This window comes from Aythya marila (genome assembly GCF_965140915.1).
Source record: "Aythya marila genome assembly, chromosome: 11".
In the NCBI taxonomy this organism is placed as follows: domain Eukaryota; kingdom Metazoa; phylum Chordata; class Aves; order Anseriformes; family Anatidae; genus Aythya; species Aythya marila.
Window position 1 is genome coordinate 21,534,667 of NC_139052.1, and position 27,658 is coordinate 21,562,324.

Consider the following 27,658-nt stretch of genomic DNA (forward strand, 5'->3'; position numbering starts at 1 on the left):
GCCCCCCCGGGGGCTGCAGCCTGGGGGAGGGGAACGTGGCCGTTTTGCATCTCAAAGGCTTCGTGCCCCCCCGGCAGAGGGAATTAGGGTTATTAGCAAGTCATTTCACAGCTAAGTGGGGCTCATTATCCCTGCAGACCCCCTGCCCCAGAGACCCCGGAGCACGTTAGCATCTGCCTGCCAGTCCCGGCCAGGGCCCCAGCGCCAGCTCCAGACACCCCTGAGCCAGGGCTGGGAGGGGGCCGAGCCCCCTGCTCCCCCCTGTGCCCCCCTGCACCCCCCTGCACCCCCCCATGGCCATGGGGTCCCCCCACCCGCGGGGTGCCCTGCCTGCCGGCGTGCAGCCCCCACCCTGCGGCACCCCAGCCCTTCCCTCGCTGCTGCCCCCAGCCCCCCGTGTAACCCTGTGGTGTGGGGGCCCCACGAGCCCCCTGTGCGGGGGGTGAGCGATGCTCAGCCCTCACGGAGCCCCGGGATGGAGCCATGGTGCCGCCAGGCGTGCAGCAGGAGGTGTCCCTCCTGATACCTCCCAGCGATTGCTTTCCCAGATGCTGCCCGCAGCTGTGTGGTGGTCCCCGGCCCCATGGTGGTGCTTGGAGCTCCTGCCCATGCCCCAAGGCTCGCCCCGGAGCAGCAGTTTCACCACCTCAGCCCTTCTCCCCTGGCCCCAGGCTCAGCACCTTGGCCCGGGCAGGTCGCAGCCATCCCATGCCCAGCAGCTGCTGCAGGAACGGCCTCGTGGCGACACACAGGGTGGGCAAAAGGGTTTATTTATGTACAGTCACAGCCGGCCTGGCACAGCCAGCACGGATCCGGGCTCACGAGGCGCCTCGTCCCCCCCACCTCCCAGCTGTCCCAGGGGGGACACGCGTCCCCTGAGCCCCCCAGGTCACAGGCGTCCGGGTGCTGCGTGGCTCCGGCTCCGAGGAGCTGGGGTTTGCCCTGGTCAGTCCTGGGGCTGTGGTGGCAGCAGAGCCTCCAGGAGAGAGAGGAGATCTGCGGAGAGGTCCTGCGGGGAGAGAGCGTGGGTGAGATGGGGACCAGCAGGGCAGGGCTGGGATGTCGGGGCAGCGGGGACAGGGGCTGGCAGAGCCCAGCCGCCAGGAGGGCACCGCTCAGGGACCTGCAGGAGCCTGGCCCCAGGTCTGTGCCTGCTGGTGGGTCTCCGACAGACACGGGGAGGGTGGCACTGGGGAGGACAGGACCAGGGGAAGGCACCGAGCGCCCCACATGCACCCGCTGCAAGGGAAAGGGGACGAGGGCTCCGTTCCCAATCCCTGACCACGCTGCTGTGACCCCAGCCCCAGCCCCACACTGCCTCAGGGGTGCTCCAAGCCCACCGGAGAGGCTGTGCCCTGTCCCGTGCCAGCCCCCTGCCAGGGCCCATCCGTGCTTACCCCAGCCCCATGACCGTGCACGTACCTGGGTGGCTGTCCCTGCATCCGCAGCCTCCGGCAGCATCAGCCCTGCGTCCAGGATGGGGTCGCTGGGGGGGTCCGGCGGGGTCCCTGCCCCTGCGCAGTGAGGGAGGGGCAGCCAGGAGGAGACGAGAGCCCCGTGCAGCTCCGGAGGGGTCCCCACAGGGGGGCTGTAGGGCGGTGACGGCCAGGCCCCCGTCCCCATGTCAGGAACCCCGTGCAGCGCCAGGGGGGTCTCCAAGGCCGGGCCATAGGAGGGTGACCCCCAGGCCCCCGTCCCCACGTCGGGAGCCTCCTGCAGTGCCATCACGGGGGGTGACCCCCACACCCCCATGCCGGGGGGCGAAGCGTCCCGCGGGGCCGGTGCCGGGGGGGGCTGGCAGCAGCCCAGGCCCTGGGGGCAGAGGGGGCAGTGGCGGGGGGCCGCCCCCCGCCGCCGGGCCAGCGCCTCCTCGCTGAGCCCCAGCAGGGCCGAGAGGTGGGCGATGTAGCGGATGGCGAGGCGCAGGGTCTCGATCTTGGTCAGGCTCTGCCCGGCGGGCGCCAGCGCGGGCGGCAGGTAGTGCCGCAGCCGGTGCAGCGCCTGCGCCAGCCGCCTCATCCGCAGCTTCTCCCGCTCGCTGGCGCTCTGGCGAGGGCCCCCGGGACCCCCGGCACCCTTCCTGCCCACGGGGCCGCCCCGCGGGCGGGGGGCAGCGGAGCCGCGGCGAGGCCCCCGGGCGGCGGCGGGAGGCGAGAGGCCGCAGGAGTCGGGCGAAGGCGCGGGCGAGCTGCTGCTGTAGCCCTCGGGCTCCGGGGCTGCGGAGAGGCCCCAGCGCTGCAGCGAGGCCGTGGTGGGCAGCAGGAGGCCAGGGGCTGCGGGGCGAGCCATGGCTGCGGGGCCGAGTGCCGGCGGCCCCCGGTGCCTGGGCTTTATGCCGAGCCCGAGGTGTGAAGTGGCACCTCCATGGCCGGCGTCGGCAGCACTTCAAAGGCCGGGGGGGGGCCAAGCGCAGCCAGCCTTTGAACACGCGGGTGACGAATTTTACCCCAGCGGTGTGAGGCTGCTCTGTGCCGCCCACCCCCCCGACATCCCTCACCCAGCACCGGCACTGGCACCGGCTGGAGGAGTCCTTGTGAGCTTGGGACCCCCATGGGCCCTGCAGCAGGGCCAGCAGTGGGGTTGGCAGCAGCAGAATGTGCGCTGTGGGGTCTGCAGGGGGGTCCCCAGGGGGGTGCAGGTGCAGTCACACCAGGGCCAGCCCATCCCCATGTCCCCAGCACGTCCCCAAGCAGCACGGTGCCCAGCACAGCACCCCAGGCACCGTCCCACCTGCACCCCCCTCCCCTGTGAGCAGCCAGGCTGGGGGCCAGGCCCCGCTCCCCCCCCCCCAGTGCCAGCCACGGCAGAGGGCTTTGGCCAGGTCCCCGCAGCCCTGGCTGATGGCATTTCACATGCTCACACTAATGAGCCCTGACGCCTGCAGAGCCGCTCAGCTCCTGCCAGGGGCTGGTGCCCGGCAGTCCCCGGTGCTGTGACTGACAGCGTGGGGGCTCTGTGCCGCTCCCCGCACCCCTCCCTGCTCCCCCAGACCCTGCAGCAGCTCTGAGCCCCCAGTCCCAGCCCCCAGTCTCCAGGTGCTGCTCCCCACCCGCCGGGAGCAGCACCCAGGGGTGGTGGCAGTGAGCACGGCCCCGCGGGTCCCTGGCCCTTCCCGGCACACGCAGCCCCGTCCCGGCCACTGGCGGGGGCTCCGGGGGCTGGGAGGGGGCCCCCCGCCGCGTTCCCAGGCCCTGTGCAGGGGTCGCTCCCTGCGGGTGTAAAGGTTTCCAGGGAAACCCAGCACTGCCGCGGGAAGGAAAACAGATCAGGGAGAGAGCCCGGGGCAGACAGGGGGGAGAGCTGCATCCCAGCGAGGGCTGCAAGCCCCCCGCCACACTGCCCCCGAAGCTCAGGCTGCACAGCCTGGCCGTGCACTGGGGTGAGCAGCACGGGGTGCAGCCGTGTGCATGGCCCCGGACACGGGGGGTGCACAGCCCCCAGACACTGGGGTTCAAGGCCCCTCTGCCCCCATGCAGGGGGCACAGTGCCGGGCACAGGGCATGGAGCCAGCAGCGGGGCACGGGGCTGATCCTCCCCAGAGCAGTGCTGGCGATGGGGCTGGGTGAGGCAGCGCTGTCACCAGCAGGCTCCTGGTTCCCAATGGTCACATGAAAGTCATGAGATTTTCCTCGGAAAAGCAGCAGCATGGAGGCGATGACATAAATGTAAGTCCTGCTGACTGGTCACCGCTGGTCCCTGTGTTTCCCCACTCCTCACCACACTGACCCGGAGCCAGACCCCAGGCAGCTGCAGGGTCTGGGCAGGAACATCTCCACCCCATAAAAGCCACACTGTGCAGGTCCCACCATGCCCAGGCACTCGGCGGTGCCAGCACTGCCAGGACAGGCGCTCCCCCCCCTCCATCCCCACGGCACCAAGTTCACCTCGTGCCCAGCCCCGGTGCCACTCGGAGCACCCCGGGGCACCCCCAGCAGCCCAGCACCTCAGGGGCACCCTGCTACAGGGCACCCTGGCACCTGCTGCACCCCGAGGCCCCTCCAGGTGACCGCCTCCCATCGCCTGCACCACCCCAGCTTGGCACCGCCGGCACTAAAAGCGCAGTTATCTCCCTGCAGACGCTGCAGGAATAGAAGGTGAACGCGGGGGACTTCATGTCATTGACCCCTCTGCCCTCGCTGGAGGAAATGCCCTTTTGCTGCCCCGTCCAAGGTCCGAGCGTGCCAGGGCACAGCCGACACGGGCTCACAGCACCTCTCCGTGCTCAGCCGCCCAGAGCCCGGCCGCAGGGCTGGGGCTGGGGCAGGTCTGTGGCATTCGGGGGAGCGGGGGGCTCCGGCCCAAGGAGCGCAGAGGGGTGCTCAGCAGAGGGCTCTGCACCCATGGGCACAGCCAGGGGCACGGCCCCTTCCCTGCACGTCCCCCTGCGTGGCTCTCCCCCCGCTGCCTGCTCCCCTCCCATTCCCAGACCCCCTCCTGTTTCTCATTAGCTGATGAGCTCCTGGGTAATGAGTTCTGCGGCCCCGCTGGGCAGTCACTTCCCACTTCCCTCCGTGTTTAGACAAGTGCTGAAGCGCGGCTGTGCCACGGCAGTGCTGGGCGCGGGGTCAGAGCCCCCCCGTGGGGCAGCGCCCACGACCCCTCCCTGGGGGAGCTGGGGTCCCCCCCCAGCGCAGCGCTGCGGGGCAGCCGTGGTGAGGGCACAGGGATGGAGCTCGGCCAGGGCTGGGGGCCGGGGGCCAGGAGCCTCGACCAGGAAGGGGGCACACGGGGCTGCCAGACTGGCTGGGCACCCGCCTGGCTGGGCACCCCTGCGTCCTCCTGCCCCTCGTGGCACTCATTGGGGGTGGAAGCGCCCCCAGGACACGCAGAGCTCAGAGCTGGGAGCAGTGCAGAGGGGCAGGGGCAGTGGGGTGGATGCCGGGGGTGTCCTGCGGGAGAAGTTCAAGTCCCCGCTGCCCCTCGCAGCACAGCACCGGGCGGTGCGGGCGCTGGCAGGGCTGCTCGGCACGTTAGCATCTCTCACGACCGTGTGAATTGGTCCCTGCACACTTCCCAGCACCGGGCAGTGCCAATTAAGGGCCAGAGGAGTCAGAACTGACACCTCCACAAATGGGTCTGGCTTTCCCAGGCTCCCGGTCCGGCCCCAGCCTGCACTCTGTAGGTTTTGACACCTCCGGGTGGCCACCAAGGTGTCACTTCGCACCCCGGACCCACATAAAGCCGGGGCTGCCGGGGTGCCCCCAGACGCGGGCGGCAGAGAGGACCCCAGCCATGGCCGGGTCCCCGGCCCCACTCCTGCCCCAGGGCCTGCAGTCCCCGGCGGGACGAGCCCTGCTCCGGCACCGCCTCGGCAACCTCACCACTGCCTCCCCAGCCCTGCCTGCGGAGCCCCCCAGCGCCTCCCCGTGCCCCCTGCGGGGCCAGAGACCATGCGGCGGGGCCGAGCTGGGGCGGTGGGGGGGCCGCGTGGGCAGGAAGGGTGCCGGGGGTCCCGGGGGCCCTCGCCAGAGCGCCAGCGAGCGGGAGAAGCTGCGGATGAGGCGGCTGGCGCAGGCGCTGCACCGGCTGCGGCACTACCTGCCGCCCGCGCTGGCGCCCGCCGGGCAGAGCCTGACCAAGATCGAGACCCTGCGCCTCGCCATCCGCTACATCGCCCACCTCTCGGCCCTGCTGGGGCTCAGCGAGGAGGCGCTGGCCCGGCGGCGGGGGGCGGCCCCCCGCCACTGCCCCCTCTGCCCCCAGGGCCTGGGCTGCTGCCAGCCCCCCCCGGCACCGGCCCCGCGGGACGCTTCGCCCCCCGGCATGGGGGTGTGGGGGTCACCCCCCGTGATGGAGCCCCCCCTGGCGCTGCAGGAGGCTCCCGACGTGGGGACAGGGGCCTGGGGGTCACCCTCCTATGGCCCGGCCTTGGAGACCCCCTCGGTGCTGCACGGGACCCCCGGCTCAGTCTCGGGGTCCTGGTCCTCACCGCTGTGCAGCCTCGGAGCAGTGACCCCGCTGGAGCCGCCCTGGAGCTGTGCAGCAGCCACAGGCCCCGGGACATTTCCCTCCTGCTGCTTGGAACCCTCGGCCCCTGCCCGGCCTCCCGGGGCAGGAGCAACGGCCACGGGGGTCCCTGCCCCCCCCACGCATGGCTCCCAGGTATGCACAACTCCTTCCCCACTCTGCTCCTGCACCATGCCACACGGGGACAGCAGGCTGGCAGCAGAGCCCAGGGTGGGGTGGGGTGGGATGGGATGGGATGGGATGGGATGGGATGGGATGGGATGGGACGGGACGGGACGGGACGGGACGGGACGGGATGGGATGGGATGGGATGGGATGGGGATGGGATGGAGATGGGGACAGGACGGGATGGGGGGATGATCCTACAGAGTGCAGGCAGAAGTGCACCAGCAATGACGTGTGCCATGACTGGGGAGGCTGCATGGGGTGACTGAATTTGGGGGGTGGGGGGCAGAAAGAAGTGAAGCCCACTGGAGAGGCAGCCCGGGCCGCGTGGCACAGGGCATGGGGCACAGTGGTGTCGCACGCAGCTCCCCTGACAGCTCTTTCTGCACAGCTCGGCAGCCCAGCCCCGGACTTGCTCCTCTCCTCCGACACTCCTGGAGCCCCCATCCTGACCAGCAGCGCCCCAGCACGGTGCTGGGGGTGGTGGAGCTGATCCCGTGCCCATGGCCAGCGAGGAAGAATGGGTGGGGGGGGGAGGACGGCGCAGCGGTGCCACGGAGCACCGTGGGGTGCTGGGGAAGGGCTCCTCATTAAAGCTGCTGAGCACCACGCTGCCCTGCCTCGTGACTGTGCAGATCCCATGTGCTGCGCCCCAGCACGGGAAGGAGCTTGGGGCACCCCAGGGGGGGCTGTGGAGGGACAAAGTTCAGCCATCGCCTCCCCACACCCAGTCACGCCCAGTCCCAGCCCACCCCAAACACCCCCCGAGCTGCGGTGACGGAGGGGACCCCCACCCCGGGCTTCCCCAGCCCCGCTGCCCCCCTGCCCACCACGTCCCGTCCCTTCTCTGTGCCTAAGCCCCAGGGGAGGGTTTGGGGCCGAGGCTCGCAGGCTGCCGTGTCCGTGCTGCCCCCCCGGGAGCGCAGCAGGAGAGCTCACACGCAGCCGTCAGACGGAGGGGCCGGGCGCTGGCGTCGCAGAGCCCCCAGAGCCACTTAGCACCGGGCTCCTAACGCCCAGGGCTCTGCCTCCCCGCTCCCTCGCGCTCTGCAGGGTCCCGGACGTTTCCTGCCTGACCCCCCGTCAGCCCCCTGGGCCAGCCCGTGCCCCCCACGCCCCGCTGCCACAGCCCGTGCCCAAGCTCCCATGCGTCCCTTTATTTACAAGAGCTAAGGCCTGGCACAAGCCCCGGCCCTCACCCGTCCCTGCCCACCATTCAGGTGCCGGGCACTGCCGGGGGCAGCGGCCCCTTCCCATCACCAGCAGCAGAGGATGCGGCCGGGCCGGCCCCGGGGGCGCTGGCAGAAGCGCTTTGGGGTGGGCACAGGAGGGGGCCGGAGCGGGCGAGTGTCCAGTGTGGCCACCGAGAGCAGCAGGGGCCCGAGTGCCGTGCCGAGCCCCACGCCTGCCCCGTGCAGGAAGGTGTGCGGGGCCAGGCGTGGTTATCAGGAGTGTTCCGTGAACCAGGCCAGCACAGACGCCTTGTTCTCATTCACCCAGTTGATGTTGGACCTCGTCTTCTCCAGCGCCTGCTCCAGGGCGCGAGTCCCCGACCCGAAGCCGATGTCCTGGTTGTCTGCCTTGAACTGCTCCAGCTGCGGGGGGGACAGAGGGGCTGGAACTGGTGCAGGGACCCCCGCGGCGAGCATCCTCCCCCCCCGATGGGGCCGGGCAGCTCAGGGCAAGGCAGCGGCTGCCCAGACCCCCGGCCACATGAGGGGCAGAGGCGGCCGCCCCCTCCCCAGGGCTGCAAGGTGCGGCAGGACGGAGATGGACCCGGCCGCGGGGAGCCTGGGGGGCAGCCGCCCAAGCACACAGACCCTGCTGGGGCCCAACCTCACCTGCTGCAGCTCAAACTCCGTGGAGAACCGCTGGGTCACGGATAGGATCAGACTGGAGAAGGAGAAGGAGCCACCCCCGTACCTGGGAGAACAGAGAGGGGAGCTCAGCCGGGGGCTGCGGGCTGCACAAGCAAGGGAAAGGGACGGAGCCCCCACCCCGGGGGCATAGGCAGCTCACCGATGCCCCCAGCCCCTATGCCCTCCCCCGGCCCCCACGTGGTGCTCACTGGCTAAAAAGAAGCTTCCAGTTGCTGCGGATGAAGTCCCAGGCCAGGGACTGCCCCACCACGTTGCTGGCGATGCTGTTGATGGTGGAGGTGGCATCCTGCTTGCGGATCTTGGTGGGGTCGATGGTGTACTGCAGGTACCTGGGGGGGGGGAGCCACCGGGTGAGGGGCTGTGCGAGCAGAGCCCCGGCCCTCGCCCTGGCCCCTGCACCCACCGCTGGAGGATCCAGGGCTCAGTGCTGCAGGCGAGAGCCGCGCGGATCTTGTCGGCCTCGGAGACGACGGGGGCCTCCAGGAACCGGTCCCACAAGAAGTTCCAGGCCTCCAGACCGCCCGTGGCCACCGCGCTGCAGTAGATGGCGGAGCGCAGGTTCGGGTGGATGCTGCAGGGGAAAGAGGCGTCTCAGACAGGGAGCCCTCGCCATGCCCAGCCCGGCCGTGGGGGCACCCCAGGGACTCACATGTTGTCACTGGTGTTCTGCCAGTGTTGGAAGAGACTGGTGGCCAGCTCCTGGCACTCAGGGATGCCGTAGGAGCAGGCTGTGCTGATGGCAATGATCTCATTGTACCTGGAAGGAGAGGAGCCCATGGGGCCGGGGCTGGGCACGTGGAAGCCAGACACCAGCCGGCCAGTGCCAGGCCACGGGCAGGACCCTGCGCCTCCTCCCCGCACACGTGGTGGTGAGCACCCCGCTGCGCCTGGGGAGATGCCAGGGGTCTGGCGAGGCAGCGGAGCCGTGCGACACTCACTGGTCCATCAGGCCTGGGGGAACTTTGGCCCAGTTATTGGTGATATTCTTGTAGTGTTCGAAGAGGGGCTTCACCTGCTTCTGGATGTAACTCTGCAGGGCAGGCGGGCGGTCAGTGCGGGGCAGCACCGGCAGCACCTCGCACCCCAGCCCCGGGTGCAGACCCAGCCCTCAGTCCCCATCCTGCAGCGTGGGGTCTGCGGGGTCCAAACCCCCCGGCAGGCGGCACAGCTCACCCTCATCACCCCGAACACCTCGCTGCGGTCAAACATCAGCTGGAAGTACTTCAGGTTGTTGAGCGCCGCCTGCCAGGGCATGTACTCCCTCTCCTGGCTCAGGAACAGCGTGGTGTTCAAGGCCAGCGTCACGTCGACGTACTTGGCCCTGCAGCAGGGACAGGGCAGCGTGAAGATCCCCAACCCCGTGCCACCTGGCTTTGCTGCCTGTGCCTCTCATCCCTGCCCTGCCGCGCTGCTCACCTGGCCAGGTTAAAGGCATCGTCGATGATCTGCGCCCGGTTGATCACAGGGATGACCTGGGGGAGAACAGAGCCGGTGTCACTGGGTAGCCCTGGCACGGGGTGCAGGGAGCGGGTGCCCACCCCCAGTGCCGCGTACCAGGTGGTCATTGGAGAGCTGCTGGAGGAGCTGGTTCCAGTTCTCCTGGTTGTAGTTGACGCGGAAATAGCCGCTGACGTTGAGGTTCAGCAGGAGCCAGTCGGGGCTGTCCACCTTGAAGCTGGAGTTGGTGTCTGGAAGGGGAGAGGAGGGAGGTCTGCTCTCCGCTGTGACCTGGGGAGGCCCCGAAACCCAGCAGGGCAGGGGAGATGGCAGCAAGATCCCCACCGCCAGACCCCACCAGCGCCGTACCTGAGACTTCTACCAGCCAGTACCTGCTGCCGCTCGTTTGGGATGTCATCCAGGTGATGGGCACAATCCAGGTGTAGCTGTGCCAGGGAACGGGAAGAGAGCAGGAAGTTTCTCACCCTCTGCACCCCCCGGTCCCCCTGTGCCCCCCCGGCACTTTTCTCACAGCCCCACTCACTTGAAATCGGAGGGTCTCTCCACCGTGGAGGTGGGGTCCAGAAGGAAGTGGTTCTGCTGGATTTTGCCAGTGCTCGTGTCGACGGTCACCACGGGGAAGCCCATCTGCAGAGTCCAGCGGTCCATGATGGTGCTGATATTGCCGGGCAACGTGACGTTTTTGTTGTCGACAGCCTGCGGGGAAAAGTTGGCTGTGGGTCCCTGGCGCCACGGGGGCTGGCCGCACACAGGGGCTGGTGGCATGGGGCTCAGCAGGTGCTGCTTCCCTCGCCGAGCGCCCAGCACCCCATCCTGCCCAGCCCTGGCAGGGAAGGGGCTGGGGGAGTTTGAGGCAGCAGCTGAGAGCAGCACACCTCCCTCATACCTTCTGCAAGTGCTCCCACAGGTCTGTGTACACGGTGTTTCCGTAGGCGTAGGTATGGAGGTAGGACTGCGGGAGAGCAGTGGGGGAGACTCGTGGGCAGGGGCAGACCCCAGGTGGAGGCGCCCAGGGAGGCACCAGCCTCCAAGAGGCTGCCTGCCAAGCCGCCCACCCCGCACAGGGGCCCGGTGTCCAGCCGGCACCGACAGGTCCTCACCTGCAACCCCTCCTTGAACACGTCCTCGGTGAGGAAGTCGGAGAGCATCCGCAGCACCGATGCTCCCTGCAGACACAGCGCGTGAGACCCGGGCACACGGCCCCGTGCCTCCTCGCAGCCCCTGCCCCGGCTCCCCGCGCTCCCAGCCCCCCGTGCCCCGGGCTGGCGCGCGCTGAGCTCCCACCTTGCTGTAGGCGATGGTGTCGAAGACCTCGCTGATCTGGGCTGGGGTGTTGATCTCATCCTCGCGGAAGGAGAGCGGGTGGGATGTGGTCAGGGCATCGGTCGCCATCACGGTGTAGACTTCGTTCAGCACCATCAGGTCTTTCTGCAGGGGCGAGCGCCGGCACCCGCATCAGCCCCGCTCAGGCCCAGTGGCCTTTGTGCAGCGGGGCAGCCCCTGGGGCTCCGGGCAGCAAGAGGTGCCCGTGCCTGAGCCCCACGCCCCACACCCGTGTCCCATGCCCGTGCCCGCCGGCCCCAGCACTCACAATGTTCCAGTTGGGCTCCGCTGAGTCGGCGCCCAGGTATTCCACGTAGGAGGCAAAGCCCTCGTTCAGCCACAGGTCGTTCCACCACCTCAGCGTCACCAGGTTCCCAAACCACTGCCGGGGAGCAGAGCACCGTGTCGGCCGGGCACCGCCAGCAGCGGGGGCGGGCAGGGGGACCGGCGGGTACCTGGTGAGCCAGTTCATGGGCGATGACGGTCACCACACGCTCCTTGTTGCCAATGGAGGAGTAGTTGGTGTCAAAGAGCAGCGAGTTCTCCCGGTAGGTCACCAGCCCCCAGTTCTCCATCGCGCCCGCGTTGAAGTCGGGGAGGGCGACCTGGTCTGGGGGATGGAGGGGTGCTGTCAGCGCGCTGCTCCAGCAGCAGTGGTCCCCTGCCCTGCAGCCAGCAGCAGGACCCGGCCGCCCGCACACCGCTGCAGCTCTGCCAGCCTGGTCCCCGTGCCCCGGCTGCCCCAGCACCCACCAGACTTGGGCAGCGGGTAGGCCGTGTTGTAGTGCTGCTCGAAGAAGTTGAGGATAGGCCCAGTCACCTGGAGCGCGTAGTCACCCTGGCCCTCGCTAATGGCTTGGGGGCGGCCCCAGATGCGGATCTGAGAGGAGAGACGGTGCCGGGCTCAGGCGCTGCCTGGGCTCTGCCCTGGGTGCAGGGCGCCCGTGCCCAGCTTACCAGCACCTCCTCCGACATGTTGGACACAGAGTCAAACTGGCTGACGATGAAGGCCAGCAGGTAGGTGGACATCTTGGGAGTGGTGAGGAACCTGGTGATGTTCCAGTTCTCGCCGTCTATCTTCACCTCCTGGGTGCCTGCGAGGAGCAGAGGGACGCGGGTCAGCTCACCTGCCTGCCCACCCCGGCACCGGGCTCCCCCTGCCCCACTCACTCGCGACGGGCATGTTGGAAAGCGCCTTGTGGTCGGAGGGGTGGATCAGTGTGACCGTGAAGTTGGCTTTCATGGCCGGCTCATCAAAGCAGGGGAAGGCTTTCCGCGCATCGGGTGCCTGCATCTGTGTGGTGGCCACGACCCTGCGAGAAAACCCTGTCAGCACCCCAGCGCCTGGGGTCTCTGCCCCCTCTGCACCCTGCAGGGAGCCGGGGTCCCTCCGCTCACCCCACACCCTGCCCGCTCAGGGTGGCATGCAGAAGCACCCTGCACCCACGGTGCATGAGGGCACGGGCTCCCCAGCACGCACAGCCACCTCCCCGCCGTGCCCCACACCTACTTGGTGACATCTCCTTCCACGTATTCGCTGCGGTAGAAGCCCGCCAGGTCGTCAGCCAGCTCCCCCGTGAAGATGCTGGAGAGTACATAGCTCTTGCCCTTCTGCAGTGTGTCGTTCAGCTGCACCACCAGGTACTGGGTGGTGGTCTCCAGCCAGGTCTTGGTGATGGCGGGCGCTGGAGGGTTGTCCACCGCCTGCAGCGAGGCGTGGAACCCCCCCTGCAGGGTGTAGTTCAGCTTGTTGCTGTGGATGATGATGAGATCGGTTGGTTCCTCACAGGTAAAGGTCACGCTGCTGTTCCCTTTGAAGATGTACATGTTGTTGTTATCGGGCTTCAGGAAGGGCTGCAGGGTCACGCCATAGAACTCAGGCTTCAGTGTTGTTGGCAGCCGCCACCGGTTCCAGGGGTTGTTGGGGGCAGCGGTGGTGTTAGGAGCCAAGGAGGTGATGGTGGTGGTGGTGGTGGTGGTGGTGGTGTCACCGCCAGAGCTCGCTGTCTTGTTCTTCTCCTGGGCATACACCACGGACAGCGCGATGATGGTGGCCACAGCCCCCACGGCCAGCACGATGCAGACGACGCCCACGGCCTTGCTGATGAAGAACCCGGCCGCCATGGCGGGGCTGCAGGAGCTGCGCTCACAGAGGACGCTCGGCCCGGCAGGCACGGCTTTTAGCCTCTCTCTCCCCCAGGGTTTATTAGTCCAAGTTAATGGGTGAAGGATTAAACGACCATGAGGCTCGGGGTGGTGACAAGCCCCTGGGATGAGCTTTCTGCCCGCCCACCTCCCAGCCTCGCAGGAGCACTAATCCCAGGTGCTGCCGCTGCTGGAGCGAAACCAGGAGCTCAGGATTACATCAGCAGGGATGGGCAGCACGGGAGGGGGCACAGCTACAGGCCAGGGCTCCTGGCGTCCCTCCCGGGCACTGGCCTGGCCCTGCAAAAGGAGGGACAGAGCTGAGTCACAGCCGGTGACCACGTCCCCGCCTTGCCACAGGGCAGGCAGGCAGCCCCAGTACCAAGCCCAGGATCGTGCTCAGCATTGCACCGTTCACCCTCAAGTAGCAGGGTCTGCAAGCACTGAGGGGTGGGAGCCGCCGTCGGCCCCCCGGCACGGGCACAGCCACCCGGGGCTCCCCACACTGGCAGGGAGAAGCAGGAGGGTGCAGTGCTGCAGCCCGGGGGTCCGCAGTGGTGCAGGGCTGGAAGCCTGGGACCGTGCTCAGGGGAGCCTGCCCTGCCCACGGCCCTCTCAAAGTCCAGGTTTGCGTTAACTGGAGTGCACTGGGAGTTCAAACTCCAGCCCCATGAACTCAGCAGAGGTTGGCACGTGCCCACTGCGGCCGGCTGCAGGGCACCCAGCATCCTGCGTGCTCTGTGAGCTGGGGGTCCCAAACACACAGCACACAGCTGGGGGGGCTCCGGGGGCTCAGCCTCGCCTGCACTCCCCAGCAGGGGCCCTGGCTGGGAGCCAAGCAAAGGTGCTGGGGCTGGACGTGCTGGTGCATGGGGCAGGGGCACGCACATCGCCTGTGCGCTGTCCCCCGGGCTCTGCCCTCACGGGAGAGCAGCCCCAGCCCCCCCAGGCCGTGCCCCACTGCCCTCTGCCAGAGGCTTCTGCGGGCACAGCAGAAAGCAAAGGAGTAAAGTCCCCGTGCGGGGTGGGGTGGGGTGGGGAGAGGAAACGCTCTGCATCTCACGCTGGGAACAGAAACTTCCCAGGAACTGATTCCTTCAGTGGTGTTGACCTGGGCTGGTTCTGCTGGCAGCTGGCATGACAGGGCAAGGGGCAGACCGGGGAAGAGGGTGAGAGGTGTCCTTGGGGAACCGTGCCCTGTCCCCATAAGCACCCAGATGCACCCAGCATCACTGCAGCTGGCAGAGCAGCCCTGGGAGGCTGCAGCGTCCCCGGGCATCCCCTGCCCTGCACAGCCCCACCGGCCCCGCAGTCTGGGCAGCCTCCACCCCCTGTAGCACAGCCAGGCTCCTGACTTTGCTTTGGGAACTGGGATCAGGAAACAACATACCCCAAGCCATGGCTGCGATGGCACCCTGGAGACCAGGGGGGCCCCGCACGCCCTCCACTGTTCTGTGTCCTTGCAGAGCCGGCTCCCCCACGCAGACCCCAGTGCCCAACCCCACGTACTTCTCACCCGCAGACAGCAGCCCCCCAACACACCACTCCCAGCCCCGCACAGCCGCCTGCACCGCCCCACACCACCCCCTGCTCCACCTCCCCCTCCCCATTGCACACAGCCCCCAGCCTCCCCGCAGAGCCCCCACCTCCACACAGGTCCCTGCAGACAGCGCACAGGCGGGCAGCGGTGTGGGGTGCTCCCTGCCCACCACCTCCAGCCCCAGGGTGCACACGCAGCTCCCTGCTCCCCGTAGCTCTCCTGAGCCGCACGCCCACTCCATAACCCCTCACACCCCCGGAGCCCCTCCATCCCATGCGTGCTCCGCAGCCCCCACGCACATGAGTGCCACAGCCCCAAGCACGCCGCCAAACCCCATCCCACACGCCACGGTCCCGCTGTGGCCCCTGCGTGTGCACAGCCCCTGGTCCCCCAGCCCAGCCCACGGGCGCCCCAGGCAGGCCCCCAGCCCCAGGAGCAGCGGCTGCGGGGTCTGCCCAGCACCCACCTTCCTGCGCTCAGCCGTGGGGTGCAGCAGGCGCCGGGGCTCCCGCCTGCCCCCTTGCCATCAAGGCGCCCTGCCTGGGCTCTCTGCTCCGCTAGTTCAGGCACCAGTAGGAAGGAAAGTTTCCTCCTCGTGCTCCAAGGGAAGTAACCTGAACCGTTCCTCGGCACCTTAACCCCTGTGCTGCTGGCCGCCCCTACCCGGAGGGCTGGGGGGCTGCGGCATGGTGCAGGGGGGCCGCGGCACAGAGCCCAGCCGGGGTGCCAGGGCTGTCCGGCACAGCACCAGCACAGGGACGGGGCGAGGCACCACTGCCTGGGGAAGGCGCTGCCAGGTCTGGGCACACCGGGGCCCCCCAGGGCAGATGGGGATGCCAGCGAGCTGCGGGCCCCACCTCGGCCACCACTGCCCCATCGGGAAGGCACTGCTTGGAGGAGGCTGCCCGCCGGCCCTGCGCAGCCTGGGCACCCCCATGCCCCACTGCCAGGGACAAAATGCCTCTGCCTGCCCTGCCCCCAGAGCCCCCCAGCACCCTGCTGAGTGTCCCCTCCATCATGCCAGCCTTTGCCAGCACACTCATCCCTGGGGGTGGCAAGGAAGGGGACAAGCCACCAGGGGACAAGCCACCACCCGCCAGCAGCAACAGCCTGGCTGTGCGCCCCTCGGCACGCAGTGCACCCGGGCACCCCAGGAACATCGTCCCTGCAGGATTTCCCTGGCCAGGGGAGAAGTCTCACCCTGTCCGTGGCAGGGAGAGGTTAAACACTCCTGTCGAGGGTGTGCAGGTGCCTGCAGAAGGGCTGGGCACGTGCCAGGCTCCGTCCTGCTGCCCTCCACCGCACTGCCAGGGAGGGAGGCTGGAGTGGGGGACGTTCTCCTACAAGCAAGCCCCGGCTGAGCTCAGGGGAACCCAGGAACTCGTCGGTGCCAAAGCTTGGCAGGGGACGGGCCAGCCCCCAGCAGCCTCCCAGGGCCAAGGGGCTGGGGGCCAGCTCTGCCTCTCGCCTCCACAGCTCTGCCCCAGGCAGCAGGAGCGAGGTCTCCCCTGAGGTCTCTCCTCTCGCACGGCCACCCCTGCCCCATCCCAGCCGGGGCTGTCCCCACGCTGCTGGGCTCAGGGCTGCAGCCCTCCTGGGTGGGGGCCAGGGCAGGGAGCTTGGCCCATCCCGTTCTCCCTGCCCTGCATGCAGGGGGGACAAGGGAGCAGCAGCCGGACTCACCCAGCCGCAGAAGCCTCCACGGCCCTCGGCGTCGTGCAGACCCACGGGGCTGAAGCTCTGGTGGGACACAGGAAAGGGTGGCGAGGACGGAGCTGTTACCGGAGGTGCCCGAGCTGCTCATCATCACGTGTGGCCAGGCACGCGCTGCTGACCACCACAGCGCCGGGCTGGAGCACGGACACGGCCCAGCGCAGCCGGGGCTGCCTGCCCATCGCCCCCTTCCCCCTGCACCCGGGCTGCCTGGAGCACGGCGGCACCACGCTGAGCCCCTCGCTGCCCTGCCCCAGCCCACGACACATCCCAGCCCGACACGTCCCACCCCAACACGTCCCACCCCTGACACGTCCCACCACCGCGTGGCTCGGGCGGCTGCTGGGAGGAGAAGGAGGAGGAGGAGGAGGGCTGGCAGCAATGAAGAAACGGCTGCCCAGCTCGGTGACCTCGAGAGCTGCTGGGGCGTACGTTGGGCAGCTGGGGAAGGGTTAAGCTGCAGAGAGGGGAGACAGCAGGAAAATTCCTTCCAAGCAGAGTCACCGTTTCCCTGCCAGGGGAAGTGGAGGCAGAGCCCGCGGGAGCGCAGCTGGCCCGGGGCGGGCGGGAGGGAAACGGGACAGGAAGGGGCCCCCGCGCCAGCCTGGACATTGGTGGCTGGGGGGTCAGGGGGGAGCTGGGGGCACGGGGCACCACTGAGCAGAGATGTGGCTGCCTCATTCCCTTCCTCGCCAGCACCCAGCCACAGCAAGGATGGGGACAGGGACAGGGATGGGGATGCTCCGCTGCACAGCAGGCAGGGAGGCCGGCAGGAGGGCAGCGGGGAGGGCACGGGTTGGGGGCCCAGCTGCCCAAGGCCCTGAGCAGGGGACGCCGCTGTCCCAGCCCCATAGTGTGGCCATTCCACGCTCCCATCTGCTCCATGGATGCAGCACCCAGCGGGCAGCACCCCGGGGCCCCACCACCCCTCCAGCAGCCTCTGCCAGCCAGGAGTCCCAGAGCAGCACAGAGCCCCCAGCCCCGCATCCCCATCCAGCCAGGCCAGCAGCAGCCACCAGACACAGGTTCTCACAGTGGTTTATTAGGAGGAAGGACACGCTCTCAGCATGCACGTGTCCTGGGCACAGGAGGGGCATGTGGACGGGTCCCCCTGGCCCCCTGCAGCATTTGGCAGGGGTCCCGGAGGCAGCGCACAGCTCCCCAACGCCCTCCCCCCCGACACTGTGCCCCTGCCCAGGGGGTGCCCCCCTGCCACCCCGACCAGGCCCAGGGGTGGGCACGGAGCCGTCCAGCCCAGGGCGGGCAGAGCAGCAGGACAACCTACGGCTCCTCCCGGAGCCATCAGCTACAGGGGTGGCTTTGCAAGGAACGATCCCAGGCAGAGGCAGGACCCGGCTCTGCCCAGCACAGAGGAGAGGCTGCACACCCACCGCGGAGGGAGGGCGAGGAGGAAGAGCCACCCTTGCTGGGCAGCCAGAGGGCACGGCTCAGCCTGGGGTGACAGACACGGCTCCGCTCTCATCGGGTCCCACCGCTGCTCTCTGCCCTCTGCCAGCCCCGGACAGGCACGGGGAGCCCAGCAGCCACCAGCGCCCCCCTGCCAAAGCGAGCTCAGGCCGTGGTCTCTCCTCGCCTCGGGCCGCTCACATGAACTGGGACAGGCTGGGCACTTTGATGTTGATGTCTCCGATGTTGATGTTGCGAGGGATCTCTGGCAGGTTGATGTTCTTCACGGCCGACACGGCGCGGGACGGAGCGGCCGAGAGGCCTCCCTGCTGGCGAGAGGGAAGCGGTGACCGCTCAGCCCCACTGCCCCGGGGGGCAGCACACAGAGCCCAGCACAGAGAGCCCAGCACACAGAGCCCAGCACACAGAGCCCAGCACAGAGAGCCCAGCACACAGAGCCCAATGCCTGCGGCACGGCACACGCAGCACACGCAGCACACGCAGCACATACGGGCCCAGTGCCTGCAGCCCAGCCCCGAGCCTGCCGGGAAGGGCCCACACCCAAACCGCAGCCTCCCCCAGGCTCAGGCACCGCCGACAGCTCGCTATCTGCTGAGGCCGGGGCCGCGTTTCACTCCCTGCTATCACATCACGGCCGCATCTTCCCAATGACAGTGCAAACAGGGGCCATAAACTTTTCACTGACTCACGTGATTAACCTTGACAGGAACGGTGATAGCCGTGCTCGGGCTGCTCCCCGTGCTCCCAAACACGGAGCTCAGCTGGGGAGGCGCTGCCCGAGCCCTCTCCCCGGGGATGCGCACAGGCAGAGGCCGGGTCCTCTGGGGGCACCCCGCTCGTGCCAGCTCCTCTCGCCCCACAGAGGCAGCCCCCGCTCGCTACCCACCCACGTCGTGGCCTGGAGGACACCAGCCCCTTGCACAAGCACACATTTTGCCCTCCCACTGCCCCACTCTGACACCTGAGCACATCTCCCCATGCCCCCAGACCCCCGGGCTGTCCCCACCACAGGCCTTACCAGAGAGCTGCAGCATCGCCACTCACCTCCGCCTTCTCCAGCTTGTTCTGGGCCTCTGCCTGCGCCACGATCTCGTTCATGTTGGTCTCCAGGACCATGCCGCCTATCACCATCTCCTGCAGGATGTAGTGAACCTGGAACAAAAGAGCAGGCTGCAAACCCAGCCCGTGGCTGTGCCAGAGGGGCACAGGGGCAGGCTGGTGTGGAAGCCACAATGGGGATGACATCGACCTGAGGCAAACCCAGCTCCTTCCTCCTCTCAGCCAGAAAGCACGGGCCTGACAGCCCCGCACACAGAGCTCCGAGGGCAAGAGGACAGCCCCGTCCTCACAGAGGGGCAGCCTCATCCACTGACGGATGCCCAGGGCCTCCCCGCAGCCTCCAGGCACGCCGCTTCCTCCCAGTGAAAGCCAGGCCAGAGGCAGAGCCCAGCTTCATTGCTTTCCATTAGAAAAGATGGGGCTGTGGCACACACACACAAGGCACAAAACTGTTAAGAGAGTCCCCTTCCTTCCCCTGGGTCACCCAGGCCCAAGGACAAGCCGGAGCAGTCCCCGAGCTGTGAGCTGCTGCCTCCCGCCAGCCCCAGGACGCCGGCAATGCCCCACAAACACCGCCCTGGACAAGGCCCATCTTGGTTGGCAATCCAAGGAAAACAAGATAAAAGGACTGCAGGTGGGCCGGGACGTGCTGTGCTGCAGCAACACACCTTTGGCTATGCCAACCTGCACAGCACCACATTCCCTGCTGAGTTGGCAGCTTCCAGCACCATCCAGCACAGATAACGAGTTTATGGCTCTTTGGATACTTCCGCAAAATATGCTATTCCTGGAAGATTGTTAAGTTATTACATCGTTTTATGGCTGCATGAGGGCTGATTGCACTTGCGAATATTGTGCGACAAACACTGCCAGAGCAATGCACCGAAAAACAAAACAATACCGAGAACCCCTCCCCGAGGAGGGGAAAATCCAGCATTGTGCAAGCCACGGGGCCGATGCCCCCACAGCCCCTCTGTTGGATCTGACAGTGCCAGGAGCTCCATGGTGTGTGGGACCAGCCTGGCAGCAGCACAGCGAGGGCCCGGCACAGCCCAGCCTGCCCGAGACACCCCAGCAGCCCAGCCACCTCCGTGCACCCCCCTCAGCACCGTCCTGGTTCGCACCCACCCCCTGTGCACCCCAAACCGCACGGCGCAGGCAGCTCCCTGCAACCCGAGAGCATCTGGGATGCAGGAAATGTTGTTCCTTCAAGATCTGGCTTCAGTCCAAATTGGACCTAAACCAGCCGGGCAGAAATCCCAACAACCTTTTGTTTTCGAAACTGAACACAGGGCTTCCTGAACTAACCACGTCCCCCCCGGGAGCTCACAGCTGCTGGGCAAAGCTCACGTTCTCCTCTGAGGCACAAAGCACAGGGGCTGGGCAGCGAGGCCACCCCACCCCACAGCCTCCTTGGGGCCTCCGCACGACTTCTGTGCCTGCAGCTTCCCCTTGGGACCGGGGGATCCCTACAGCTCTAAGGTCGCTGCTGCCACAGCTGACAGCCCAAAGGCACACGTGCCCCTGGTGCCTGGGAGCCGCAGACCCGGCTGCACGCTGCAGGGCCAGGGGCCACGAAAACGGCTCCGATGGCATGGACCTCGTGCTGCTGCCCCAGCCAGAACCCGCTGCATTCAGCACGTTCTCAGCCAACGTCTCTGCTCAGCAAACCAGCATTTTCCAGTTGGTGTCAGCCTAATTCCACACTGCTTCTAGTTAGGGACTCACAAAATCTGGGTGGATTTTGTTCCCCTGGTGGCAGGGGGAACCCAGCCACACGCAGCCCTGCCCAGGCATGCGAGGGGCAGCGGGGAGAGCAGCGGGCATGGCCGTGTGCCCCATGTCCCAGCACTGCACCACCAGCAAGCACTTGGACAGCAGGTGCCCAACCTCCAAGAAACAGAAAAATGCCAAACACAGAAAGACAGCAGGGCCAAACAGGAGGGCAGGCTGATAGCGGCCAAGGACCAAAGTCAAGGCTGGGAAACAAAGGGAGCCCAGCACCGGATATAAACAAGCGAGCCTGGGGAAAGCTGAGCCCAGGACCAGGACTGTCCCTATCAGAAACCCTCCCTGACTTCTCGCCTTTGAACTCTTAGCTTGGCAAAAGGGCTCGGAGGAAGGGCACTGTGCTACTGCTGGCTAAGCGCACGAGCAAGAGGGCAACCTCTCCGGCCTGCGGGTTGCTGATTCAGGGTAAAACTGCCAGGTCTCGGCCATGCCACAAACAAGCAAATGAAAGTGCACCCTACCCAAGACGTGGCCTCAGATTTCAGTGGCTGACATCACTTCTTCCCTGAAAACTCCTCTTACAATCATCCTTACTCACGCTCTTCTTTTGTTTGCTTTGATAAGAGCACTTTTGCTGACAAAATAATCAACCTTGTAACATCTCTAAAAGTTTACAGCCAGTCAAATAATAAAGTCAAAGTCTTACCTAACCAGCCGCTAGAACATTCAGCTGCTCTAGGTCACCTAAGAACACTTGCCAGTTCTGTTTCTCTGCCAGACAGTTCCTAAGTTGGAATCACCAACAGGAAGGGAACATTTTTACAGCCTTATCGATTTTTCACTCCTTTTTTTTTGTTGGCATGTTTTGTCTCCAAGAAAGCAGGAACAGCCTTATCAAGAGCAGCACAAGTCCAGCACACGTCAACTAACCCTCCTTTCCCTAAGGACAGACCCTGCTATCTGCAGCTCCATCTAGGAGACGATCAAAGAGAAGACGTTTCCGCCCAGAGGCTCTGTCCAGCTGAAGAGGAAACATTAGAGGTTGTGGCTCAAATGAAAGTTTACCAAACACTTTGTATTCCAAATACTTCCATTGTTCCTCTTTTTTTTTTTTTTTCCCTGCAACTCCCCCAAAACGTTAACAAGGCTCCAAATGGTGTCCTGCAGCACAGCAGAGGAGGTGCAGCACCCGCACGTGCAGCCAGAGCCAGGCACAGCCCCATCAGCGCCCGTCCCATGTAGAAGGTGAGGAGCAAAGCCGCGGCACGGAGCCTGCTGCCCGGGGGCAGCCCCCAGGAGCAGCCCTCAGGCACAGAGCCCCAGCACACTGCAGCAGAGCACGCGGCCCCAGCAGGGTTTCACTCTGGGCACGGCAGCCCCAAGCTCGTGGCAGTCCCTGCAAGGCCCCTGGGCTCAGAGCCAGGCCCTGCACTCGGGGCCATGGGCACTGCAGCGAGGGGCTGGCAAGGAACGCGCTGGGGGAGCAGGCAGAAGCCAGGAACACACCTTGTCCATGTGGAAGATGAGGTCCAGCTCGCAGACGTTCTCAAAGCACTTGTCCAGCGTCTCCACGAACACCTGAGGGGGGAGGAAAGGGAAGGTCAGTGCAGAGCAGAGCAGGACCCACAGAGGTACAGCCCCGACCAGAACCCATCAGATCGCTCTTCACAGCCTAACCAGGGCCAAGGCCTGGCAACCCCACCTGCCCCGAACAATCCCACCTGCCCCAAACAACCCCACCTGCCCAGCCTGAGGCTCCCCGGGAGCTGTGGCCCAGGGACATTTGGGGGACGGGGAGGCACAGAGCAGGCTGGGCAGACCTGCATGGGGCACAGCCAGGCAAGGGAAACGCCTTTCACATGGGCACTGCCTAATGGTGCTGGGACAAGAGGCAGTCTTCCCCTGAAGAGGTTTCTGTACCCGGCTGCTATTGTCTCCTGTTCCTGCCCTTGGCACTCAGAACATCCAGGTGCAGGGATCTGACCCAGGGCCAAGCTCAAAGGGCCTGGCACAAGGACAACTGCACCGAAATGCAGAGCTTGGCCTTTATGGGGGAGAAACCCAGGTGTTGGTGCCTGGATCCACTGCAGCCATGTGGGACACGAGCTGGTCAGCGTGCTCGGGGCGTCCTGCAGCCGGCTGGAACTGCCTGAAAGGGGCCGAGTTCTGGGAACTGCGCAGTCCCAGCAGCTGATCTGGGCACGGCACGCATCCTCCCACAGCCCGCTGCGCCAGCACTCTCCTGTGTGCCTCTACTGGATTTAGCAAGGGTCACTTTAGAAGCCCACGCAGGGTTTGAACATGATTTAAAAACACACTAATACATTCATTGAGGTGCACTTCCCCCAGTGTTTCCCCACAGGTGAGTTCTAAGCCATGTCAGCCAACACGTGCAGCACCTGGCAGCACGGTCTGGGTCTGGCTGCGTTCACAGAGCAGCTTCTGTCACTTCCATGTACAGATGTGTTTCAGACCTGTAAGCACCATGGGGAGGCTGAGGAGGCCGGGCAGCCAGCAGGGACTGTGCAGGGGGTAAGGCACCTCCCCATGGCCCAGCAGAGCGCTGGTGCTGCTACAGAGGCATGGGCTGAGGGCACAGACACCCGGTGCTGGTGCCACTGTGCTGGCACCGGGCTCCCTGGGGACCTGGGCACCGCTGTCCTGCCAGCACCAGCACCCCAACTCAGGGTCCAGGGGTGTCCCCACCACTGCCACAGCTACACCCAGGGCGGGCACAGCGCTGCCCTGGGACATGGCCTTTGTGCACAGCATCCAGCCCCTTCATGCCAGCACCCAGCCCAGGAGGAAGGGTCTGGGCACAACTCATGGCAGGGAACAAGATCCTGCGCTGTCCCCGCTACTGGCAGCACCCGCTGCCCATCACAGCACCTCCAGCTGCTCCGGGCGAGGGTCTCTGCCCAGGCACCCGGGGGCTGAGCACCCGCACCCACGGCAGCCACCCCCTGGCAGCGGGGTCCCCCCACAGACGGACCTGGATGAGGTCCAGGATGCCCAGCTCGCTCTCGGAGGAGTCCACGCAGAAGACGAAGTAGAGCGTGGCGTAGTGCCGGTAGATCAGCTTGTAGTCAGCGCCGCCGAACAGGCTGCGGGGACACGGGGACGGGCGAGGGGCTGCAGGAGCGGGGCCGGGGCTGAGCCCCCCCAGGCCGCCCCTCGGCGGGGGCAGGCGGTTACCTGCCGCACTCGAGGAAGTTGCAGATGTGCTCATCGCGCTTCAGCACCAGGTGGAAGGTCTCCCTGATGAGCTGCTGCTGCACCTCCTCCGCCTGCGGGGAGCCGGGGGCAGGCGGCCATGGAACGGCGGCCCGGGGACACACGGAGCGCCCGCGGTGCTCGGGGCCGGCGGGGCCGGGAGGGCACGGGGCACACAGCCCGGAGCTCGGAGCTCAGAGCCCGGAGCCCCCCCCGCCGCCCAGGACCCCCCACGGGCCCCGGCCGTGCCTTCGGGCTGCGCACCCGGCTCCCCCCGCCCGCCCCCGCCGCCCCGGGCCCCCGGCCCCAGCCGAGCCCCGCCGCCCCCCGGCCCCGGCCCCGCACCAGGTGCTGGTAGAAGCGGACGAGGCGCGGCTTGCCGTGGTTGTTGAACACCAGCACGGCGTTGATCATCCCGGCGGCTGCCCGGGACGCGCCGGAAGCAGAACGGGGCCGGCGGCGGCCGCAGCCCCCCCCGCAGGAAGCCCCGGCCGGAAACACGGGGGGGGGGCGGCCCCGGGCCCGACGGGCAGAGAACCGGGGGCCCCGCGCCCCCGCCGCGGTGGGGCTCAACGGGAACTCGCGGCTCCCCCCCACGGCACGGGCTGCGAGCGCAGCCGCTCCCCCTGGCCGCGAGCTGGGCCCAGGACTGGCACGGCCCGGCCCGGCCCGGTCCCACACGGCCCGGCACGACCCGGTCCGGTACAGCCCGGTACGGCCCGGTCCGGCCCCGGCCCCCGCAGCTGCTCCCGGCCGCGCCGCCAGGGGGCGCCCCCGCCACGGGGCTACGGCGCCCGGGCGGGGAGGGGGCGCCTGGGCGGGGCCTTGCGGCTGGCCACGCCCTCCGGGGGTCGTGGGCGGGGCCCCGGTTCGCCTCGCCCCGCCCCCCCCCCCGTTTCGGTACCGGCCCCCAGGTGCGCGGGGCCGGGAGCCCCCCGGAGGGCGGCCACCGGCGGCGACCCCCCCGTGCTGAGCCACTCTGAGAGCGGTGAAGGAGCGCGGCCCGTTGGGTCCCGGGGAGGAGCAGCCCCCGCAGTGCCAGCTGCTGGGAGCCCTCCCCAGCCGAACATCAGAGACAAAGGGCACGGGGCCGGGACTGGCACAGAGGGATGGCCCGGCAGTCACGGCTGGAGGGACATCAAGGGCTGCGAGAAGGATCCAGTGTGCTGTGCGGTGGAAGAAAGAGGCAGATGGGAACATAAACATCATTGCTTGGTGGGAAAAGGGAATAAAATAACCTTGGGTACTGAGAAGCCATCTTTGGTACAGCCTTCGTATAAAAACCTCGTTTGTGACCAGATTTAACACTGCTGATTTGAAGAGGGGAAAAATGGCAAAGATCCAGGCAAAAGGACACCGGGCTCTGCAGGAGGGGGCCACCAGCACCCATGGGTGCAGAGCTGCCCAAGCACTGTGCTTGTCACCGGGGTGACACCAGAGTGAAGCACCTAAAATGAAGCACGCATGCCCCATAGGGCAGGGTGAAGAAAGGAACAACCCATGCCCATTTCACCAGAGAAAACCTCATCAGTGGCCATTGGCTTGTAATGGCTTCAAACTAAAAGAGAGAAGATTTACATTAGATATAGGGAAGAAAATCTTCACTCAGAGGGCAGTGAGGCAAAGGCACGGGCTGCCCAGAGGAGCTGTGGGGGCCCCATCCCTGGCAGTGCCCAAGGCCAGGCTGGACAGGGCTGGGTGCGGCCTGGGCTGGGGGCAGGGGGCCCTACCCATGGTGGGGGGGGGTGGAATTAGATATTTTTTTAGGTCCTTTCCAACCCAAAGCGCTCTGGGATTCCATGAGTCTGACACCTTCCTACACGGATCACATCGGTGAGAGGTGATTGGCTGAGGCAGCTATGGGCAGCCTCAAGGCAGGCAGGATGGACACTGTGATTGGTTGAGGCACAGAGGCTGCCACAGGCACTGTGTCCATGAGCTTGGACTGGCTGGTGCGTCAAATTTGATGCAAGGACCGTGGCCCTGAGTTGTGACTGCCTGAACCTGCAACACTGCTGAAGAATCAGATCCGCGAGACACCACTGGCTGAGGCTGTGAGGCTGCTGCAAGGACCATGGCCACCGGTCTTTATTGGCTGAGGCTTTGAGGCTGCTGAAGAATCATGTCTGCAGATTTTGAGTGGCTGGGGCTGTGAGGCTCCTGTAAGAATCATGTTCGCATGTTCTGATGGGTTGATGCAGTGAGGGTGCTGTAAGCACCATGTCCACAGGATGCCATGATCTGAGGCTGTGAAGAAGCTGCAAGAATCACGTCCACCAGTTCTGATGGCTGTGAGCCTGGTGAAGAACCGTGTCTGTGCTCTTTGACTGGCTGAGCCTGCTAGGCTGCTGTAAGGATTGTGAGTGCATGTTATTATGGGCTGAGGCTGCCAGGCTGCTGCAAGGATGGTGACCACATACTCTGATGGGTTGAGGCTAGCATCTTCCTACAAGGATCATATCCGCAGCTTGTGATTGGCTGAGGTTGCTATTCCCTACACATGTTGTGTCCTTGAGTTATGATGGGCTGAGGCTGCAGGCCTGCTGAACTACCATACCCACACTTTTTCATCAGCTCAGGCTTCAAGACCACTGCAGGGATCATGTCTACATGGTTTGATTGATTGATGCAGAGAGGCTGCTGTAAGCACCATGTCTGCAAGACTCCATTGTTTGAGCATGAGGAGCTGCCGCAGGAATCACGTCCTCAAGTTGTGATTGGCTGAGCCTGCAAGATGGAGCCGCGTGTGCAGATTCTGATTGGCTGAGGCTGTGAGGCCGCTGTAAGCCTCATGTCTGCAAATGTGGTTTAGCTGAAGCTGCTAGGCTGCTGCGAGGATCATGGCCGTGAGTTGTGATTGGCTGAGGCTGGCAGTTCAAGTCCTTGTGTTGTGATTGGCCGAGACTGCAAGCCTGCTGAGGAATGTAGCCATGCTTTTTTATTGGCTTAGGTCGCAAGGCCCCTGCATGGATCGTGTCTGCAGCTTTTGGCTGTTGATGTGGAGAGGCCTCTGTAAGCACCATGTCTGCAAGTTTTGGCTGACTGAGGCTGTGAAGCTGTTGCAAGCATCATGTCCATTGCTTTTGCATGGCTGAAGCTGCTAGCCCACTGCAAGGATTGTATTTGGGAGTTTTGATCGGCTGAGGCTGTGAGCCTGCAGAAGAATCATGTCCGCACTTTTCAATTGTCTGAGCCTGTGAGGCTGCCACAAGCATCATGTGCACCAATTCTGACTGACTGATGTGGCGAACCTGAAACAAGAATCATACCCATGAGTTGTGATTGGCTGAGCTTACGAGGTTGCTGAAGAATTGTGCCCACAAAACACCGTGGGCTGAGGCTGTAAGGCTGCTGCAAGGATCAGGTCCACAAGTTGTGACTGGCCGAGGCTGTGAGCCTGCAGAAGAATCACGTTCACTCTTTGTCATTGGCTGAGGCTTCAAGGCTGCTGGAGATCCTGTCTGCACGTTGTGGTTGGCACAGAATGTCAGGCTGTGGCAAGGATCATGTCTGCGCGTTCTGATTGGCTGAGGACACAAGCCTGCTGATGAGCTGTGTCTGTGCTGTTTAATTGGCTGGGCCTGCCAGGAGCATCATGTCCGCAAGCTGTGATTGGCTGAGGCTGCTCTCCTCACCTTCTGGTCATGCCCCTGCGTTCTGATTGGCTGAGCCTGAGAGGCCCTTGAAGAATCGTGTCTGTGGTTTAGGTTGGCTGAGGCTGAAAGACAGCTGCAAGCACCGTGTCCACGCGTTGTGGTTACCTGGGGCTGTGAGTCTGCTGACATCATTGTTTTGTTCAAGATGCCATTACCTGAGGCTGTGAAGCTGTCTGTGGGTTTTGATTGGCTGAGGCTGGGAGGCTGCTGTGAGCACCGTGTCTTCAATCTCTGGTCAGCTGGGGCTGCTTTCCTCCTCCAGGGGCCATGACCTTGAGCCGTGGCTGGCTGGGATGTGAGCCCGCTGGAGAACCATGCTGGCACGTTTGGACTGGCTGAGCCTGGGAGCTCACATCTGCACAAGGTGATTGGCTGAAGCT

At 66.1% G+C, this 27,658-nt stretch overlaps 3 protein-coding genes across 5 annotated transcripts; all 3 read right to left on the bottom strand.

The window, feature by feature from the left end:
* Positions 1 to 930: 930 nt before the first annotated feature.
* On the bottom strand, positions 931 to 2,469 carry LOC309882081 (uncharacterized protein). Its single transcript, XM_082768760.1, has 2 exons — positions 1,423 to 2,469; positions 931 to 1,009 (listed from the first exon to the last, which is right to left on the bottom strand). Exons 1-2 carry the CDS (start codon positions 2,287 to 2,289, stop codon positions 947 to 949), a joined length of 930 nt encoding a protein of 309 aa, XP_082624886.1. The 5' UTR covers positions 2,290 to 2,469; the 3' UTR covers positions 931 to 946.
* A 4,805-nt stretch (positions 2,470 to 7,274) lies between these two features.
* Positions 7,275 to 16,430, bottom strand: ANPEP (alanyl aminopeptidase, membrane). Of its 2 annotated transcripts, none has more exons than XM_082768891.1 (21): positions 16,162 to 16,430; positions 12,304 to 13,238; positions 11,964 to 12,106; positions 11,751 to 11,887; positions 11,547 to 11,673; positions 11,249 to 11,403; positions 11,062 to 11,175; positions 10,755 to 10,898; positions 10,571 to 10,636; positions 10,357 to 10,422; positions 9,994 to 10,166; positions 9,819 to 9,895; positions 9,567 to 9,700; positions 9,429 to 9,484; positions 9,186 to 9,333; positions 8,951 to 9,042; positions 8,662 to 8,769; positions 8,416 to 8,583; positions 8,201 to 8,341; positions 7,974 to 8,055; positions 7,275 to 7,727 (listed from the first exon to the last, which is right to left on the bottom strand). In XM_082768891.1, the coding sequence occupies exons 2-21, from the start codon at positions 12,915 to 12,917 to the stop codon at positions 7,578 to 7,580; spliced, it is 2,895 nt and encodes a 964-aa protein (XP_082625017.1). In that variant the 5' UTR covers positions 12,918 to 13,238; positions 16,162 to 16,430; the 3' UTR covers positions 7,275 to 7,577. The 2 variants fall into 2 exon arrangements, with proteins under 2 accessions (XP_082625017.1, XP_082625018.1); XM_082768892.1 differs by lacking the exon at positions 16,162 to 16,430 and adding an exon at positions 14,945 to 15,357.
* An 814-nt stretch (positions 16,431 to 17,244) lies between these two features.
* On the bottom strand, positions 17,245 to 24,405 carry AP3S2 (adaptor related protein complex 3 subunit sigma 2). 2 transcript variants are annotated; one of them, XM_082768646.1, is made up of 6 exons: positions 23,968 to 24,405; positions 23,605 to 23,696; positions 23,402 to 23,513; positions 21,916 to 21,987; positions 18,664 to 18,771; positions 17,245 to 17,927 (listed from the first exon to the last, which is right to left on the bottom strand). In XM_082768646.1, the coding sequence occupies exons 1-6, from the start codon at positions 24,034 to 24,036 to the stop codon at positions 17,796 to 17,798; spliced, it is 585 nt and encodes a 194-aa protein (XP_082624772.1). In that variant the 5' UTR covers positions 24,037 to 24,405; the 3' UTR covers positions 17,245 to 17,795. The 2 variants fall into 2 exon arrangements, with proteins under 2 accessions (XP_082624772.1, XP_082624773.1); XM_082768647.1 differs by having other exon boundaries at positions 17,266 to 17,924; positions 23,968 to 24,340.
* Positions 24,406 to 27,658: the final 3,253 nt, after the last annotated feature.

Coding starts and splice junctions, on each gene's coding strand:
- LOC309882081 (XM_082768760.1), bottom strand. CDS start 2,289: ATGGCTCGCCCCGCAGCCCCTGGCCTCCTGCTGCCCACCACGGCCTCG. Junction 1,010..1,422: donor ATGCAGGGACAGCCACCCAG/GTACGTGCACGG, acceptor CTCTCCCCGCAG/GACCTCTCCGCAGATCTCCT.
- ANPEP (XM_082768891.1), bottom strand. CDS start 12,917: ATGGCGGCCGGGTTCTTCATCAGCAAGGCCGTGGGCGTCGTCTGCATC. Junction 10,637..10,754: donor ACACCATCGCCTACAGCAAG/GTGGGAGCTCAG, acceptor CTGTGTCTGCAG/GGAGCATCGGTGCTGCGGAT. Junction 9,896..9,993: donor GAGAGACCCTCCGATTTCAA/GTGAGTGGGGCT, acceptor TCCCTGGCACAG/CTACACCTGGATTGTGCCCA.
- AP3S2 (XM_082768646.1), bottom strand. CDS start 24,036: ATGATCAACGCCGTGCTGGTGTTCAACAACCACGGCAAGCCGCGCCTC. Junction 23,697..23,967: donor TCCGCTTCTACCAGCACCTG/GTGCGGGGCCGG, acceptor GGCTCCCCGCAG/GCGGAGGAGGTGCAGCAGCA. Junction 18,772..21,915: donor TCATCTTCCACATGGACAAG/GTGTGTTCCTGG, acceptor CTTTTGTTCCAG/GTTCACTACATCCTGCAGGA.